The 17,481-nt window shown below is 41.9% G+C and overlaps 1 protein-coding gene across 1 annotated transcript; it reads left to right on the top strand.

The window, feature by feature from the left end:
* Positions 1-1,564: 1,564 nt before the first annotated feature.
* LOC311058132 (putative G-protein coupled receptor 34) lies at positions 1,565-2,521 on the top strand (the record flags this gene model as incomplete). The annotated part of the gene is made up of 1 exon (XM_084075442.1): positions 1,565-2,521. The coding sequence occupies exon 1, from the start codon at positions 1,574-1,576 to the stop codon at positions 2,519-2,521; it is 948 nt and encodes a 315-aa protein (XP_083931568.1). The 5' UTR covers positions 1,565-1,573.
* Positions 2,522-17,481: the final 14,960 nt, after the last annotated feature.

The raw sequence follows: 17,481 nt of genomic DNA, 5'->3' as shown, positions 1-17,481 counted from the left end.
CATATTATTGATTGAAGCCATCTAGAGCAATCTGATTTGCTTATTAGTTATTACAAATATGGCCTATATCAAAAATGTTATGTAACATAAAGTTTCATCCAGATTTGAGTGTAGAGTTGTTGGAATGAGTTAAGATCAAGCTGAAGAAAATAAACAACCTGTGTACAGATGTTGAAACAATAGAATATGAGTTGAACCCAAATTATACAGCAACAGCCAGTACAGTATATGCAGAGCAATGCTCAGTATAAATTGAATATCATCATACTAGTCAAAGGTGTATAGAATTTTAACAATAATATGTTTAAATTGCAATCACAGATTGTTTTTGTTCTAATCATACAACTTCTATATCGAGGATATCCAACGGCTTCGCATAATTTGCTTTATGTCCACTACATGACTTTTGAAGCCACGGTGGAGGAGAATGGCGCAAGCTTTACTGGCATCTACAAGACGGGTCCAGTAAGGTTCCCAAGTTTTAGTCATTGAGTCCCAATACCAGCCCAACATACTGAAATCTGGGATGTAATGCCTTTTGACATGCTGAATGTATGTATCAGTTCTGTTGCTGTTGTAACACCAAGACAATTATGTACAGTACAATTGGTTGTTTCATAACATAGTGGCCAACTGGCCATATATGTGATATGCACATTAGAGTCCTCTAGATAGATTAAATCATTAAGATAAGCATTCCAACATGTTTCTAATGGTCAAAAAACATGATTTAGACACCAAGTTTGCATTTGTAGCTCATCTGGTTCAAACATAGCCAAAACCTTTTTCAGGTGGCGGCGGCCATATTGGATTTGGCCACTATGATGAAGGTTGCTGGCTCGGGCACCCTTGCTACATCATCGGAGCATGCCCTGGGTTATATCTGGGACACATTTGGTGCTTTTAGATTGATTCACGCAAAAATATTCTTATGGCCCTGGACTGTAACTGACAGTTTTTTTTAGCTGTTCTGTAATAAAATATAAAATTTGATATTTTACACATTTGTTTTTTTCACTAAACATGAGTATTGTGAACATTTTGAGCACCTCTGAAAATCTGTAGCTCCAACGGTTTAGAAGATCGAGCTATGTTTGACGTAGTGGTCATTTTAAAAGGGGCGTGGTCATTTCCGAGTATTTCGCCCCGGATAGAGAATTTCTCATAGTTCCTAAATTGTTCCTTGGGGTCATATTAGCCAAGAACAGTTGAGATAATCTCTCCTAAATTAAGTGCATACATATCTTAGCCAGGTCCTAGACTATTGTTGTAAATGAACAATACTAGTTGTGTAACATGGATTGTCTTCTTTATCCCTCAGAGGAGAGGATCTTATCTCTCTGAAGACACCTTAAGCACTCTGTCCACCCAACCTTCCTTTGTCACACACTCTAACTCCACCCCTCTGTCCATCCCACCACCCTCCATCATGCCATCAATTCTATCTCCACCCTCCACCATGCCATCAATCCTATCTCCACCCTCCACCATGCCATCAATCCTATCTCCACCCTCCACCATGCCATCAATCCTATCTCCACCCTCCACCGTGCCATTCGTCCCTCCATTCTCCATGTCAACCATCCTCTGGTCATCCTCCTCACAGAACACCACACACCCCAGCCAGCCACCTTGTCCATCCCACGATGATGCTCTGCGCGTGCCGCTGGCGGTCTTCTACTCCCTGTTCTTCCTCGTGGGCCTGGCGGGGAACCTCCTGGCCCTGTGGGTGTTCCTCTTCCTCCAGCGCCGGCGGGACTCCATGCACGTCCTCCTCATGAACTGCGCCGTGGCCGACCTGCTGCTGCTGGCCTGCCTGCCCTTCAGGGTGCACTACCTCGCCAACGGGAACCAATGGGACCTGGGCGCCGTGGCGTGCAACCTGGTGACCAACGTGTTCTACATGAACATGTACGTGAACATCGCCATGTTGGGCCTCATCGGCCTGGACCGCCATGCCTGGCTGAGGCGCCGCGGAGCGCGGCGTGCGGCAAGGAGTCCGTGCGGCGTGAGGTGGACCTGGGTGGTATGTGGCCTGGTGTGGGGGCTGGCGCTGGGCCTGATGGCCTACGTGATCTCTGCAGAGGTCAACGAGACGTCCAACAACAAGTGCTTCATGTACACGCGGTGGAGAGACACCAGGCGCATAGCGTACATTAATACGGCTCTGGAGGTGGTGTTCTGGGTGGTTTTCATCGTGCAGGTGGTCTCCTACGGGAAGATCGCCACCAGCCGCTACGGACGTGCGGCCAGGAAGTCTTTCTTTGTCCTCTTCCTGTTCACCGTGTGCTTTGTGCCGTACCACGCCTTCCGTCCCGTCTACGTCCTCTCCCAGCTCGACCAATCATCGCCCTGCGACTACATGCGCCTGATGTATCGGACCAATCAGGTGATGGTGTTGTTCTCCGCCCTCAACAGCTGCCTGGATCCCGTCATGTACTTCCTGCTGTCCGGCTTGATGCGCAAAGCGGCTGCGCGTGCCCTAGGCACGCATTCATACAGGATACGGGACGGAGAATGACTTTAAAAGGGCAAGACCGCTTTGGTAGAGGTTTGGGTTGTGTAGTTAGCCGACTTTGCCATGATGTAACTCCAAAGGTGGACAAGAAATCTAAAATAATTGCTCCATTGATTAGAAATTGCTAATTCAAAATGTGCTCCCCATTGACTTACATTGTACGGTGAAACAGCTCTCAAAGTCACTCTCTTAGCACATAATCGAACACAAACAAAGTTGATTCAGACAATATAGAACATCACCAAACCCAGTAATGTTAGTTTATTTGATAAAAATGTCAACTTCCTGATGATTTTAATATTTGAATACTGGATCCGGATCTGTGGATCCAGTTTGGGTTTTCTTCTTAAAGGGATATTTCACTTTCAAACAAACTTTTGGTATTTTTGTCATCTACTCAGACCTTTGTGAGCCCCCAGACAGTTTCTAAGTTGCTTGATTCAGTATTTAGATATTTGATATTCATTTTATCAGACACGCCCCCTTCCTATACAAACCCATAACTTCAAACTCCATTTTAACCATGTTAGATTCACAAAAAACACCCATCCTTGGTTCTGGTGACTCACCCTGCCGTCCTAATGCGTGAGGGGGGCGTGTTTTTTCATTTATTTTATTTTATTTTTTTATTGAATTTAATTTTTTTCATTTTCCAAAAGAAATATATAAAATAAATGAAAAACGTAATTGAAAAAACACGGCCCCCTCACGTATCAGGGTGGCGGTATGAGTCACAAGAACCAAGGACGGGTGTTTTTGATGAATCTAACATGGTTAAAATGGAGTTTGAAGTTGTAATGAGTTTGTATAGGAAGGGGGCGTGTCTGATAAAATTAATATCAAATGTTTAAATACTGAATCGAGCAACTTAAAAACTGTCTGGGGGCTCACAAAGGCCTGAGTAGATGATACAATGACCAAAAGTTTTTTTGAAAGTGAAATATCCCTTTAATACAAATTGCAAAATCAACAGGAAGTTAACATAGAAATAAATACAAAAAACAGTACTGGGTTTTGTGATGTTCCATGGTCCGAATCAACTTTGTTTGTGTTTGTTTACGTGCTAAAAGAGTGACTTTGAGAGCTTTTTTACCGTACAATGTGAGTCAATGAGGAGCATATTTTGAATGATTAATTTCTAATAAATGGAGCAATTATTTTGTATTTCTTGTCCATGCACCTTTGGAGTTACATTCTGGCAAGGTAACTATACAACCCAAACCTCTACCAAAGTGGTCAAAACATACATTAACAACTTCAGCCCTATATACATTTCAGCCATTTGAAAATAGCAGGTCTACAAGCTCAAAATGCGTCGCACATTGTGAGCTTGTAGATCTGCTATTTTCAAATGATTTTTTTTACACATTTTGAACACACTTTTGGTACTTTAAGTGCATTTTGATGCCAATACTTTTGTGCTTTTTTATTTCTGGACTTTTACTTGTAACAGAGTATTTCTATAGTGTAGTATTGATACTTTTACTTTTACTAAAAAAAATGTAGTACTCTTTCCACCACTGCTTGTGTGGTAGAAACACACAAGAGTTACAGACCGGTAAGGGTCCATTTGGTTCCATTTGTACACTGTCAGAGTGACAGCGTATAAATGGAACCCTGAGGGTCCTTGGACCCCTCTTTCAGAGCCAACTGCCCTATTTTATACTTCGTCGCTTGACAGTGTTGTACAAAAAGAAGCGATAACAGCAGATCTCACAAACACGTGGATGAGCCAATTCCGCCATCTTTGAAAGACTTGAAAGACAAATGACTGAAAACGTTCCGACACGACCAAACAAGGGATGATACAGGACGGACGTGGTTAAAGGAGAATTCCGGACGAGCCTTTTTCTTACCTTTATATGATGTTGTAATTATCCTAGGACGAGCGCTACAGTAGAACATGTTCAGAACTCCATACAGAGTCCACCTCAGCTAAAAACCAGAGCGGACGGTCCATGCTCTAGATCGCGTATTATAAAAAAATTACGCATATTTATAATTAGCTGCGGTGGACTTGGGATGGAGTTATGAAAATGTTCTGCTGTACCACTCATCCTAGGATATAATTATATCATATAAAGGTAAGAAAAAGGCTAATCCGAAATTCTCCTTTAAGTCTGTCTACAAACTCATAGCACGGCACCGTGTGCCGCCCTATGAGCTTGTAGATCTGCTATTTTTTGAAAATCTTGAAATGTTTTGCAAATCTTTGAATAATACATACATTTTTAAAGCAAACATTTTTAACTCTGTTACAACTTCTGGGGGGTCCCTGGAACAAAATATTTTTTTTGATGGGGGTCCACAGCCAAATACAATTTTTGAGAACCACTGATATTATAGCAACATATGTTTTCTTATGTTGCTTTTTGTTTTTGTTTATGTTTTTTTCAGAACAACTGTCAGGATTTAGAAGACATTTGTAGAATCCCCCAGAAGCAAAGATTTAAGTTACAGAATGTTACCTTTAAAATATATATATTCATAGACCCACGATTTCCCCCCAAAAATGCAGATCTACAAGCTAATAGCAGATATACAAGCTCATAGCGCGGCACCGAGTGCCGCTGTTTCAATTTGTAACGAGACCAGATCAAGTCGAGACCGCGTCTACTGTTGTCCTAGTAACAGCAGATGTTGTCCCACGGTGAAAGAACGCATATATAGCTGTCCTCGTCAATGCCTGTTTTTTTTGTTCATAACACAATGCCAAAACATACCGATCTGATTCTTGTTTGGATGAAGAAACGTCAGGCAGACGAACACTCACGTTGCGTTGTGGACGGTTCTCCGTTGGTTTTGTTGTTGTTGAGAAACAGGAAGACAACCACTTCCTGTGTCAGTCTCTCTAACAATAGATTTACACATTTAATAAATGCAACTATTTGCCATTGGAGTCGGAGTCAACATGTGTAAGGTACAATAACTATTCAGCCCATTGAAAGCGTGCAAATAAACGCATCAATGAATTCATTAATAAAATGAAAATGTTCATTCCCTCCTGGGATTCGAACTCTTCCCAATATCAGCATAATTACACCAGACAGGCGCTTACTCCGGTGCGCCATTCTTCTCACAACAAATGTGTACCATAAACAACTCATAGAGTATACAACGAGCCATTAAAAACCTAACAGTTGGTCACTAGACTAGATTAACTTGAGACCTCAGTCACCACACTGATTTTATTTTTACTGCTCTCTGACACGGCTGTTTACTACAGATTTGTTTCTAAAATCTATCCTCACCACCACCATCATCATCATCATCATCATCTATTATTCATTATGTTAGAGGCTACTTAGAAATAGTAAATATGACACATGATAGGTTACATCAACAGTTCATTAGAAGACAACCACTTCTTCCTGTGACAATCTCTAACAATACATTTTTTTAAATGCAGCTATTCCCCATTTGAGTCGGAGTCAACATGTGTAAGGTACAATCACTATTCAGCCCATTGAAAGCGTGCAAATAAACGCATCAATGAATTCATTAATTAATAAATATATAAATAAATGTGAATTTCCTCCTGGGATTCGAACTCTTCCCAATATCAGCACAATTATACCAGACAGGCGCTTACTCCGGTGCGCCATTCTAGTCACAACAAATGGTTACCATGAACAACTCAGAGTATACAACCAGCCATTAAAAATCAAAACAGTCATGGTCACTTACTTGAGACCTCAGTCACCACACTGATTTCCAACTATTTAGTAATACAGATTTGTTTCTAACATCTCTCACCATCATCATCTATTATGTTACAGACCAGGAGACCTGGTTCTGCCAGACCCAGAAGTAACAAATTCGTAGTAGGCAACACACCTCCAAACCACTTTATAAGTTAAAAGTATTAATCATTTTAGGCATTTTGTGTGTGTGTAGCATGTTGTGTATAGGGGTATTTGCAAGAGCAAATTTCCCTTGCCATGAAGCCCAGCCTTTGCACAGTTATCTCATTAGAATTAGTAACCATGACAACCAGTAACATGAGTAGTAACCTTAACCCATTGAGACCAGGCCTATTCTACAAATGCCTTCTAAATCAGTAGTTCTCACACTTTCAGATGATATCTGCTATTTGACAATGGGTATACAATGGGTTGGTATAGGATATACTGAATATCTAAATACTTCAGTCAAGCAACGTAAAAATGTCTGGGGTGCTCACACAATTCTGAGAAGATTAAGAAATAAATGGGCCAAACATGTTTGAAAGTGACATAGATCTTTAACATTTTAGGTGTGCTGATTGCTTGCTCAATTAACGAGAGAGAGAGAGAGAGAGAGAGAGAGAGAGAGAGAGAGAGAGAGAGAGAGAGAGAGAGAGAGAGAGAGAGAGAGAGACATTTTTGAGTCATGGACCCAAAAATGTTTGCAGAAATATTGGCTTTCAAGAGGAATCCAACATTTCCTGAAGGCCTCACAAAACAGCAGAGGTACAACATCAAAAGAAGGGCCAACCAATATATCCTTAAGGGTATGTATTCTGTTACACTATCAATCTTTATTTACAGTTTTTCACAATTGTTAACACACAAAAAGCGAACATTCGGCACAATTTTCACAACCTTAACTTAATGTACTAATCGCTCCACCCAAATTGGCACTACTTCACACTCCCTTATCTGCATTAGACTCTGACTTTCCTTCTTTACACTCTGATGACACACACACAATGTTCAGTTGTTGCACACACTTCTCACATACAATCTCAAAGCATCAATCTACAACACACCTTGTTGTCCAAACACTACACACATGTTCAGTTGTTGCACACACTTCTCACGTAAAATCTCAAAGCATCAACCTACAACACACAAATAGTCAAATCTCTAAACATTCAGGTCTGGTGAGCAATTTGCACCACCGGTGCTCCAGTGCGTGAGTGGTTCCAGGACCACCCACATTTTTCCGTTCTGTACCTTTGACCTTATTCTCCTTTCCTGAATCCCATTGAGGAGTTCTTTTGAGCTTGGAGGTGGAAGGTATATGAACGGAACCCACAGAGCCGGGTCCCACTTCTCCAGGCCATGGAGGAGGCTTGTGGCGACGTCACTGTTAGGGTGTGAATCTTCTGCTATCTCACGATTCGATTCCGATTGTTGGGGTCACGATTCCGATTATTTTCCAATTTTTTCAAAACAAACGATTCTCTTTTAGTAAAATATGTTTTTTTCCAATTCAAAATCGAAAATTGTCATTATACAAAAATCGTGAAAATCGATTGCAGCCCTAGTCACTGTTGAGGTCTGTCAGGGCTTCATGTGCTACTCGAGGCGTTTCTTCCAACACTGCTTGGACAGGGAGAACATTGCCTATGATGTGGATGGCCCTCTGGCCAGACATGAACCGGAGGCATGATGCCTAAATCATGTAGAGAAATAAAACTTTTTTGGCTGCATATTTGTGTTTTGTTTTATGTTTCACTATGAAAAAGTAGGCCTACACTGAGTCATTTTACAAAAGAAATTGTCAATGTCATTCATATGGTGTGTTCCATTTCTATGATTGTGTTTTCAATTTTGCCATGCAGTGTGCTGTAAATGTTTGGTAGTGTGCAGCACATGCTTAGTTGTGTGTACTCAATGGTATGTGTGTGTCATTTGAAAATATGGCTGTGTGTACCAAATGAAAACACAAGTTCCATTTTGTGAACAGTTAAAATATTTGATGGCAAAGAGTCATCTTGCAAAGGGAGTGTAGGGTTTAGCATTTTGTGTGTGAGGTTTGCAGTTTTGTGTGTGCAGTTTTGAGAAAGCCGTTATTGTTTTGAGAAACGTGTGTTAACAATTGTGAAAAACTGTAGTGTACTTTGTTCATTGACCTTTTAAATTTATTTGAAAAAACATGGTCTCCTCACACATTAGAAGGACAATATCAGTCACCAGGACCAAGAACTGGTGTCTTTGATTAATCCATCATGGTTAAAATGGAGTTTGAAGTTATAATGGGTTTGTATAGGAAGGGGGCGTGTCTGATAAAATGAATATCAAATATCTAAATACTGAATCAAGCAAGAGTAGACGATAAAATGTCCCTTTAAGAGTAAATTGATCATTTTCACATTTATTTGTACCAGATGGAATGCTTCATTACCTGTGTACCAGAAGCAAAAAGCAGGAGCCCCATTATGCAAAGGTAAATGTGTTTCATGCTTACTTTTGGTGCTCAAACACTTGAATTTCCCCATGGGAATTAAAACAGGAATCTAAGTATCTGTCTATCTCATCTCTCTATATGCTATCTATGTATGTAGGTGGTGGAGTCAGCTGCTGAGGCGGAAGCCATTTTCAACAAATTCCATGCCAGTAGTATCGGTGGTCACTGTGGTGTGGAGAAAACACAGCACGCAGTGATCCACCGATACTACTGGCCTGGTATGGAGGGGGACACCCGCAAATGGGTAAGTTGTAAGGGTCAAGGGTCATCCAAATGTGTATATATCATTTGTACATGCAGGCCTATTTATGCAGGGCCTACTTAGGAAAACAATGGCAAATTGAAGCATTAATTAAATTCACACACTCGTGTGATTGTATATCCCCTTCACTTACTGTTTGTGCTTGACCAAAGGCCTGTGATATAAATTAATGTGCATATCATTTGACTTAAGATCAAGGAGTGTCCTGGTTGCCAGAGAAAGCAGGGTTGCTTGAAGGACAAAACCCAATATCAGCCCATAACAGTGAGTGTTTTGCAACTGAATATCCCATGCATCTAAATGTGCAAAGATAGGCTACCAGCAATCATACAGATGTCTAATTGGTTTCTTTTTAATCACCTTTTTTCAGGTCAAGAAGCCATTTGAACTTGTGGGGATTGATTTGATGAAGCTGAAGAGGACGGAGGATGGACATGAGTATATATGTGTCATGGTAGACTATTTCACGAAATGGTCGGAGGCATACCCACTGAAAACCAAACACGCAGGGGAGGTGTCAAAGTGTATATTAGACTTTGTTTACAGGCACGGGGCCCCCAAAAGGCTACTTTCGGATCAGGGATCCGAATTCCGGAATCAGGTACAACACTCAAACATTACAAATTATACTGTTATTTATTTTTTTATGTTGGGGATGGGGCTTGTACTATTGATCTGAATTGTGTTCATTTAATTGTTTTTATTATTATTGTTTCCATTTAAAAAAAAATCTTAATTGCTTTTATACTTTTATGCAATGTAGCACTTTGAGATTTGTGTCAAATTGTGTTCCAAATGTATTCTTAATGGAATTTATAGGTGAATGCTCTGCTCTGTGAGGAGCTGAAGATAAAAAGAAGCTTTTCAGCTCCGTACCACCCGCAGACAAACGGCCTGGTAGACAAGATGAACGGCACCATCCAGAAGTAAGTTGCATATATACTGCCAACTTGGCAGATACACCTACAGTACACAACATGATTGCTGTAGACTACATTAAATGCATCTGAATGTCTGCTCTAATGTTATGTAATGTAAACATTTTCAGGTCGCTGAAAGCCCTTTGCCAGGACCACCCGACCCAGTGGGACAAATATCTTCCTGCTGCGTTGTTTGCTCTAAGGAGCAAGAAACACCTCACGACGCAGCACACCCCATTTTACCTCCTCTATGGGAGAGAGGCGAGATACCCCTCTGAAGTCCATGTTGATTATACCGTAAGTGGATCCTTGATAAATTACTATACATTACTACACATTGGCAATTTGAAAATAGCCAATCTACAGTCTCTCAACGCAGAGCGACCCAAAATGTATGCCAATGCATATTGATTTGGGGGTCCTTGACATGAATACATGAAATTGAAAACCACTACTGTCAATAACCCCACCTGGTGTTTTTGTACCTTAGGTGACACCAGAAGAGATGGAGGCCTATTGTGGGTCGGAGGAGGTCTGTGAGGGGCTGAAAAAGCAGGCACCTGTATATGAGGCTGTGCAGGGCAATGTCCTCAAACAGCAAGACAGGGTCAGGAAGAGGAAGCTGGAGCAGGGCTGGGATGACAAGTTCACAGTTGGGGATGTGGTGTTAAAAAAGAACATCAGAGAAGAGCAGAGGAAGGGAGGCAAGCTGGCACCGGAAATGCTTGGCCCCTACACCATCACAGAGATAAAGGGGAAATCGGTGTACTTGGTTAGGGACCAAAATGAGAAGCTCATTGCTAATTTGGACCAGCTGAAACGCTACATTGAGCCAGAGGAGAGGATTCCAGCGAAGCTTTTAAAGCTAGCTGGAACCTTTCCTTTGGCTCGCCCCCCTCCACCACTTTCCCCTTTATCTCATCCTCCTGCTCTTCTCCACCCTCCCCAACTGTCACCCAGTCCCTCCAGCCCTCTTCTTGGCCGCCCTGCACAGCCATCATTCTGACCCTCCGGGCCTCCTCCTGCCCTCCACCACCCACCACCATCCTCGGGCCCCTCCACTGGCTCCCCACCTGCAAGAGGGAGATCAACAGAGGACCAGATCACTGGTAAATCCCATTCACTAATGTGACATGAAGAATAATAATGCCATGTACAATTTTGAATGACTGAAATGTTCTGAATTTCCACTTCTCCAAGCTATATGGAAGGGGCAAATGGGCCAAATTATGTGGGCCAAATTTGGCCCATTTAAGCTCCTGACCCTAGACCTCCAAAGCCTGGCACCAGGGGAGACATTGACGAGTGAAGTAAGTCTTGTTTTGTGAGCAAGTGTTCTCATTGATATTAAAGTGATTTTTAATTCTATTTTTTTTATGTGTAGACAGTCAATGCGTACCTGCTTTGGGTGGCCCAAAAGGCCACAAGGAGGGTGGCCGTTTTGGCAGTGGAGCAGGTCAACCGGATTTGGGACGGTGGGACGAGGGGGGTTAAGAAAGTAAGGATAATAGTTACTTTTAAAAGTGTTGGTTACAGTCGCACCATGTTAACAAAGTAAAATATCTCTTCACTTGCAGATTGATGTCCTGGAATTGGACATTATAATGGGGGCAGTATGCAGAAACGGCCACGTAGTATGCAACTATATTTACATCTAAGCTTTTGAAGTATTAAAGTATTCTATCTGCCGAAGGTTATGTATCCACATGACCACAAATGTATATTTGTGGACCCTCTCATTGCCACCCCACAACAAGTGGAACATTGCCGTAACAGTACAAGGCAAGTAAATCATAGATTTATTGTGCTTCATTGCAAGTATGTTCAATGGCTTCTGATACACAAGTAACCAACGGTTTCGTTCTTTCTTCAGAGCTTATATGCGGAGGATGAGGGGCACAATCTCGCACTGGACCTGTGAGACTGTCCCTCATCCCCGCCAAACGGATACGACATCATGTGGGGTGTTTGTGTGCAAAGTGAGATTATATAGCCTAGAATATCTATCCTAGTAACAATTTAATACATTCTAAAAGAACACTGCTAACACTAACCTGTATTTTAAGATCGCGGAGATGCTGGTGTGTGATGGTGCCACATCTGGGGTGGAGCAGGGCCTGCTAGGCATTGACCTGGTACGCCAACACATTGCACGGCAGCTTTTGGAGGAGTCTGGTAAGCTTCAATCAAATGTTTATCAGCCTCACCAAGACCAAAAAATTGGACTTCACTGAACTCAAAAATATGTCTTCATAGATGACCTGACACATCTCTGTCGCTTCTGTGGGGAGGTGAGCGCTGGGACAGGAAGGTCCGCATCCGTGGATAATTGGGTACGAAACCTTTAAAGTTTTTTTTACATGGAGAGCACATTCTTTCTGTTACTTACTAACTAACTAACGAAATAAATGAATAACATTGTTTCCATCTTCTTTCAGATTGAATGCTCATCATGTGCATTGTGGTGGGGGGCATACGTAAGTCCGACATCCCATTTCTCCGCCTGCACATAACCCAGTGGAATCACAATGCACATGGATCTCCACATGGGTGTCATGCCAGGTGCGATGCCAGGATGGATCATCACTTTTTTCTTCTTTTTTTTCCTAAGAGGCATTTTTTACACTTCATTGTTACAGTGAAGATGGACTGGAAAGACATGCAGCAAAGGTCGTCGGGTTGGAACCCGCAACGTGCAGTCAGGCTGCATTAGAGCCAATGGTCTGCGCCTGGACTGCTAGGCCAGCTGGGAACTCTTTATGATTTTGTTTTGGAATCCTGTATGAGCATAGTTGTTTTTTTTGCCCCAAAAAAGATGACCTGTCTTGCTGCTCTTGACCTAGTCTGGATGCAGACTTCTGCAAAGGTTAAATTGCAATTTAGATGGCATGCTATTTAGACAGATGCTTATCTTTCTGCATTTGATGCATGTTTACCTTGCTTATTGTACTCTGGATAAGAGTCTGCTAAATGCCTAAATTCAGTTCAACCTACCAAAGCCAATTATGGTGCATTTCTCGACTGCCAACCAATGTCACCTGCTCCATCAGCATGCACAGGGAAGGTTACAAACCCATACACAGGACCAGAGTGCAATGTATCACTATTATTACTGTCCTAAGCTCAGTGGCCTTGTGGTTACAGTGTCCGCCCTGAGACTTTGACGTTGAGGTTTGATCCCCGGTCGGGTCCTACCAAAGACTTTTAGAAAGGTACCCTGCCTCCCTGGTTAGAACTCAAGCATCAAGCAGTTGATCAGGAGCAATCTGAAATCATACAATTTGCCACTTTGTGCCCTTTTGTGACTAGTTGTTGTTACACTAGAAGAGACGATAAAGGCAAGAATGTGCCTTGTACGCAGGGACGGATTATAGCTTGTGCACGTGCACAGGGGCCCTGGAGCCAAGGGGGCCCTGGCACTGCCACCTGAAACTCTGCTTTTCGATTAGTCAGTCATCTACTTGAGAACATGATTACCAGGTTGACTTCCAACTTCCAGGGAGATTTCAAATCACATTACACATTTCTAATTGTGTAAAATAAAACACACACTTATTTTGAAAGCCTCCCAGTTGTAGGAGGAAATCTTCTATTGAAGCCATGTGACGCTTCATTTAAGCAAAACAGACTTGGTTTAAACGCAAGAATTTGGCAAAACCTCATATTTCTTTAATATTTGGTGGGGGCCCGTGTGGATTTTGTGCACAGGGCCCATTTTCACTGTAAGCCATCCATGCTTGTACGTCAAGCACGCTAAGGAAACAGGAGATAGGCTCCTGCCCTATGGGCCTCAGGGCTCGGCAAGGCCTATACTTAACTGTCCTGAGGTGATCAGGAGCAATCAGACAATTTGCCAGTTTGTGCCCTTTTGGGACTATTTGTTACACTAGAAGAGACGATAAAGCCAAGAAGTTCACTCTTGTGTACCATGTATGAGATGTGACAAATAAAACACTTTAAAAGACTTAAATCATGTGGTTGGCTGATTTACTATGCCTCTTTCTTTGCTCGTGTAAATAGTATGGGGGTGTTTCTCCTTGAGAGTGCCATGTTGTACAGACTGAGAGAGATTTTAGGGCTGTTAGAAATCAGTGTGGTGACTGAGGTCTCAAGTTAATCTAGTGACCATGTGCGTTTTAATGGCTGGTTTTATAGTCTATGATTTGTTTTTGATTATGAGTCGGAGTGGGTAGACTGGCACACAAGAGTAGGCTATGCCCCAGACTGTTGTATTTCTGCTGACAGTTCGAATCCCATGAGGCTAACATTTATTTATTTTTGACGCTTTAAATGGCCTGAATAGTTAATGTAGGCTACATGACGCATGTTTAATCCAATGGCGAAATGTTGCATTTTTAAAATGTATTGTTAGAGACTTTCACAGGAAGAAGTGGCTGTCCTCTAATGAACTGTTGATGGTGATGATAGATTTTAGACACAAATCTGTAGTAAACAGCCGTGTTAGAGAGCAGTACAATGAAATCAGTGTGGTGACTGAGGTCTCAAGTTAATCTAGTGACCATGATTGTTTTGATTTTTAATGGCTGGTCGTATACTCTATGAGTTGTTTACGGTACCCATTTGTTGTGAGAAGAATGGCGCACCGGAGTAAGAGCCTGTCTGGTGTAATTGTGCTGATATTGGGAAGAGTTCGAAACCCAGGAGGGAATGAACATTTATTTATTCATTCATTGATGCGTTTACCGGTATTTGCACGCTTTCAATGGGCTGAATAGTGATTGTACCTTACACATGTTGACTCCAACTCCAATGGCGAATAGCTGCATTTTTTAAATGTATTGTTAGAGACTTTCACAGGAAGAAGTGGTTTTCTTCTAATGAACTGTTTATGTAACCTATCATGTGTCATATTTACTATTTCTAAGTAGCCTCTAACATAATGAATAATAGATGATGATGATGGTGATGATAGATTTTAGACACAAATCTGTAGTAAACAGCCGTGTTAGAGAGCAGTACAATGAAACCAGTGTGGTGACTGAGGTCTCAAGTTAATCTAGTGACCATGACTGTTTTGTTTTTTAATGGTTGGTTGTATACTCTATGGGTTGTTTACGTTACCCGTTTGTTGTGAGAAGAATGGTGCACCGGAGAAAGCGTCTAACTAGTATGTTTATGCTGACATTGGGAAGGGTCCCACGGTATGAAAACAAACAGAGAGTATCCTGACCCACCGCCGCCACCGGAGAACAAACAGCTACGCAAAATGGACTATGTTGTTAATTTTGATTTATTTGGTGGACTTACGGTTGATCAATGGTTAGAAGAGGTCAAGAGGATGAGAAGGAGAACGCGAAACCGATCTACAAGCTCACAACGCGACGCGTTGTGAGCTTGTAGATCGGCTATTTTCGCCGTGCAATACCTTCGTACGACGGAGCATATAGCCTACTGGAATCAGCTGTGTTGTGCGTCAGCTGTGTTGTGCGCTCTGAGTGCCTCAGCGCGCTGCTACAGGGACTATTTTGTCTCAGTCAAATAAACTCTTCTCTTTACAGGGAAACATAATAGCGAAACATCTTTATTATGAATTGCCCCACAATATGAATACATTTGGATGTGTTTTGTTGGTAACTGTTGTATAATCGCAATATTACACTCGAGGGTGTGCTTTACCTTACATTATTGGCACTTCAGTGATGCTGGCGGAACTCGGCTGCGCCTCGTTCCTGACCGCATCACTGGCGTGCCAATAATGACGGTAAAGCACACCCTCTCGTGTAATATTGCTTAATTTATATATTGATTAAATCATTGTTGCGTTCATTTGCACGTTTTCAATGGGCTGAATAGTGATTGTACCGGGAGGCATGCGTTAATCCGACAGACCTTTTCTCCGACTATGTGGCATCCGCGTGCGGTTAGGGTTAGGGTGCGGGTTTGGTTCGGGTTTACTGTTTAATGTCGGAGCACTGCGCTGTCGGAGGAATGCGCTGTCGGACTAACGTATTGCACCCGATTGTACGATACACGTTGACTCCGACTAGAATAGTTGCATTTAAAAAACATTTAAATGTATTGTTAGAGAGACTGACAAAGGAAGGAGTGGTTGTCTTCCTGTTTCTCAACAACAATACAACCAACGGAGAAGCAGCGTCCAACGCAACCTGAGTGTTCGTCTGTCTGACGTTTCTTCAAACCAACAAGAATAAGACCGGTATGTTTTGGCATTGTGATATAAAATAAATAACCAAAAACAGGCATTGACGAGGACAGCTACGCGTTCTTTCACCGGCGACAACATCTGCTGTTACTAGGACAACAGTCGACGCGGTCTCAAGTTGATCTGGTCTCGTCTCAATCTTTGTCACCGGGCCTCTCCATGGAGCACGACCTTGGATTCCTACTACATTACACTATACACACATTAACTTAACATTCTTATACCATTAAATACTGTATACACATTATTTTTGTACTATATTATATTATCATATACTATCTTACACTATTATATTTGCTACTATTGTTATTGTTACTACTTGTATCTCTGTCTCTCCCTCTCTCTCTCTTCTTTCCCCCCGACACGGTCAAGGCAGAAGGTCCCCACCCTAGAGCTGTCTGCCTGACGTTTCTTTCAGTTAAGGGGGAGTTTTGCGTTGCCACTGTCGCAAAATTGCTTGCTCAGGGTGGGACTGTCGGGTCTCTGTTCTACAAGTGTCTTAAGACAACTTGTTGTGATTAGACACTTTAATAAAATTTAATTGAAATTGATGGCGACTAGGCTACATTAGCACTTTAAACCTGTACATTGGCCATTTGAAAATAGCCGATCAACAAGCTCACAGTGAGCTTAGATCTGCTATTTTCAAAAAGATCTTGGAAAATCGTTTGACATGGCAACCCACTTAGCTGTGCACACTACAGCGTTTTCTATCACTGGTGCGTCACCGTCTAAAGGCAAAATAAAAAGTGAGAACGCAATAGCACTTTGATGTTTACACTAGAGAGCGTTGTCGTCTAAGCGCGACCTCAGTTAGCAACCAGGAAATTAGTTTCACAAAACAGGGCAGTCTCACAAAACAGGGCATTTTATACAATTGAAAAGTTGGGAAATTCTGCATAATGAGCACTTTCTGCTTTTGGTACATTTCGATAATACTTTTACTGAAGTAAAGTTAATTTCGGACTTTTACTTCTAGTATTGAATATTTTTATATTGTGGTGTTGATACTTTTACTTAAGTTAAACATGTGGGTTATTTTTCCACCACTGCTGAAAAGGTTCAAAGATCAGTTGTCAGCATTCAGTAGTAGTGCAGCGTCCCTCAATGCATGCATTGAGGTGGTGGATGCAAAAACAAAACAAAACAAAACAAAATCAAAGACAAACAAATATGCAGTAGGCCATGCAGCTGCATGGTGGTTGAGGAGAGAATCAAGTCACAGACTTACTGGGACCAGGGGGGTATAAATACACAAGGACTAACTACACGCAGGTGAACTCAACTGGACAATCAACACTGGGATAGGCTGGGGGACTAAGAGGACACAGGTGGAAACACTGGCAAATCACAGGACTGGTGAGACAAGACAGGTACCAGATCAGCAACAGAGGAAACCAGGAGACACTAGATACTACAAAAT

Source organism: Gymnoscopelus microlampas, assembly GCF_963454915.1.
Source record: "Gymnoscopelus microlampas genome assembly, chromosome: 13".
Lineage (NCBI taxonomy): Eukaryota > Metazoa > Chordata > Actinopteri > Myctophiformes > Myctophidae > Gymnoscopelus > Gymnoscopelus microlampas.
The sequence above is the reverse complement of the archived record's forward strand: the minus strand, read 5'-3'. Positions and strand labels throughout refer to the sequence as shown.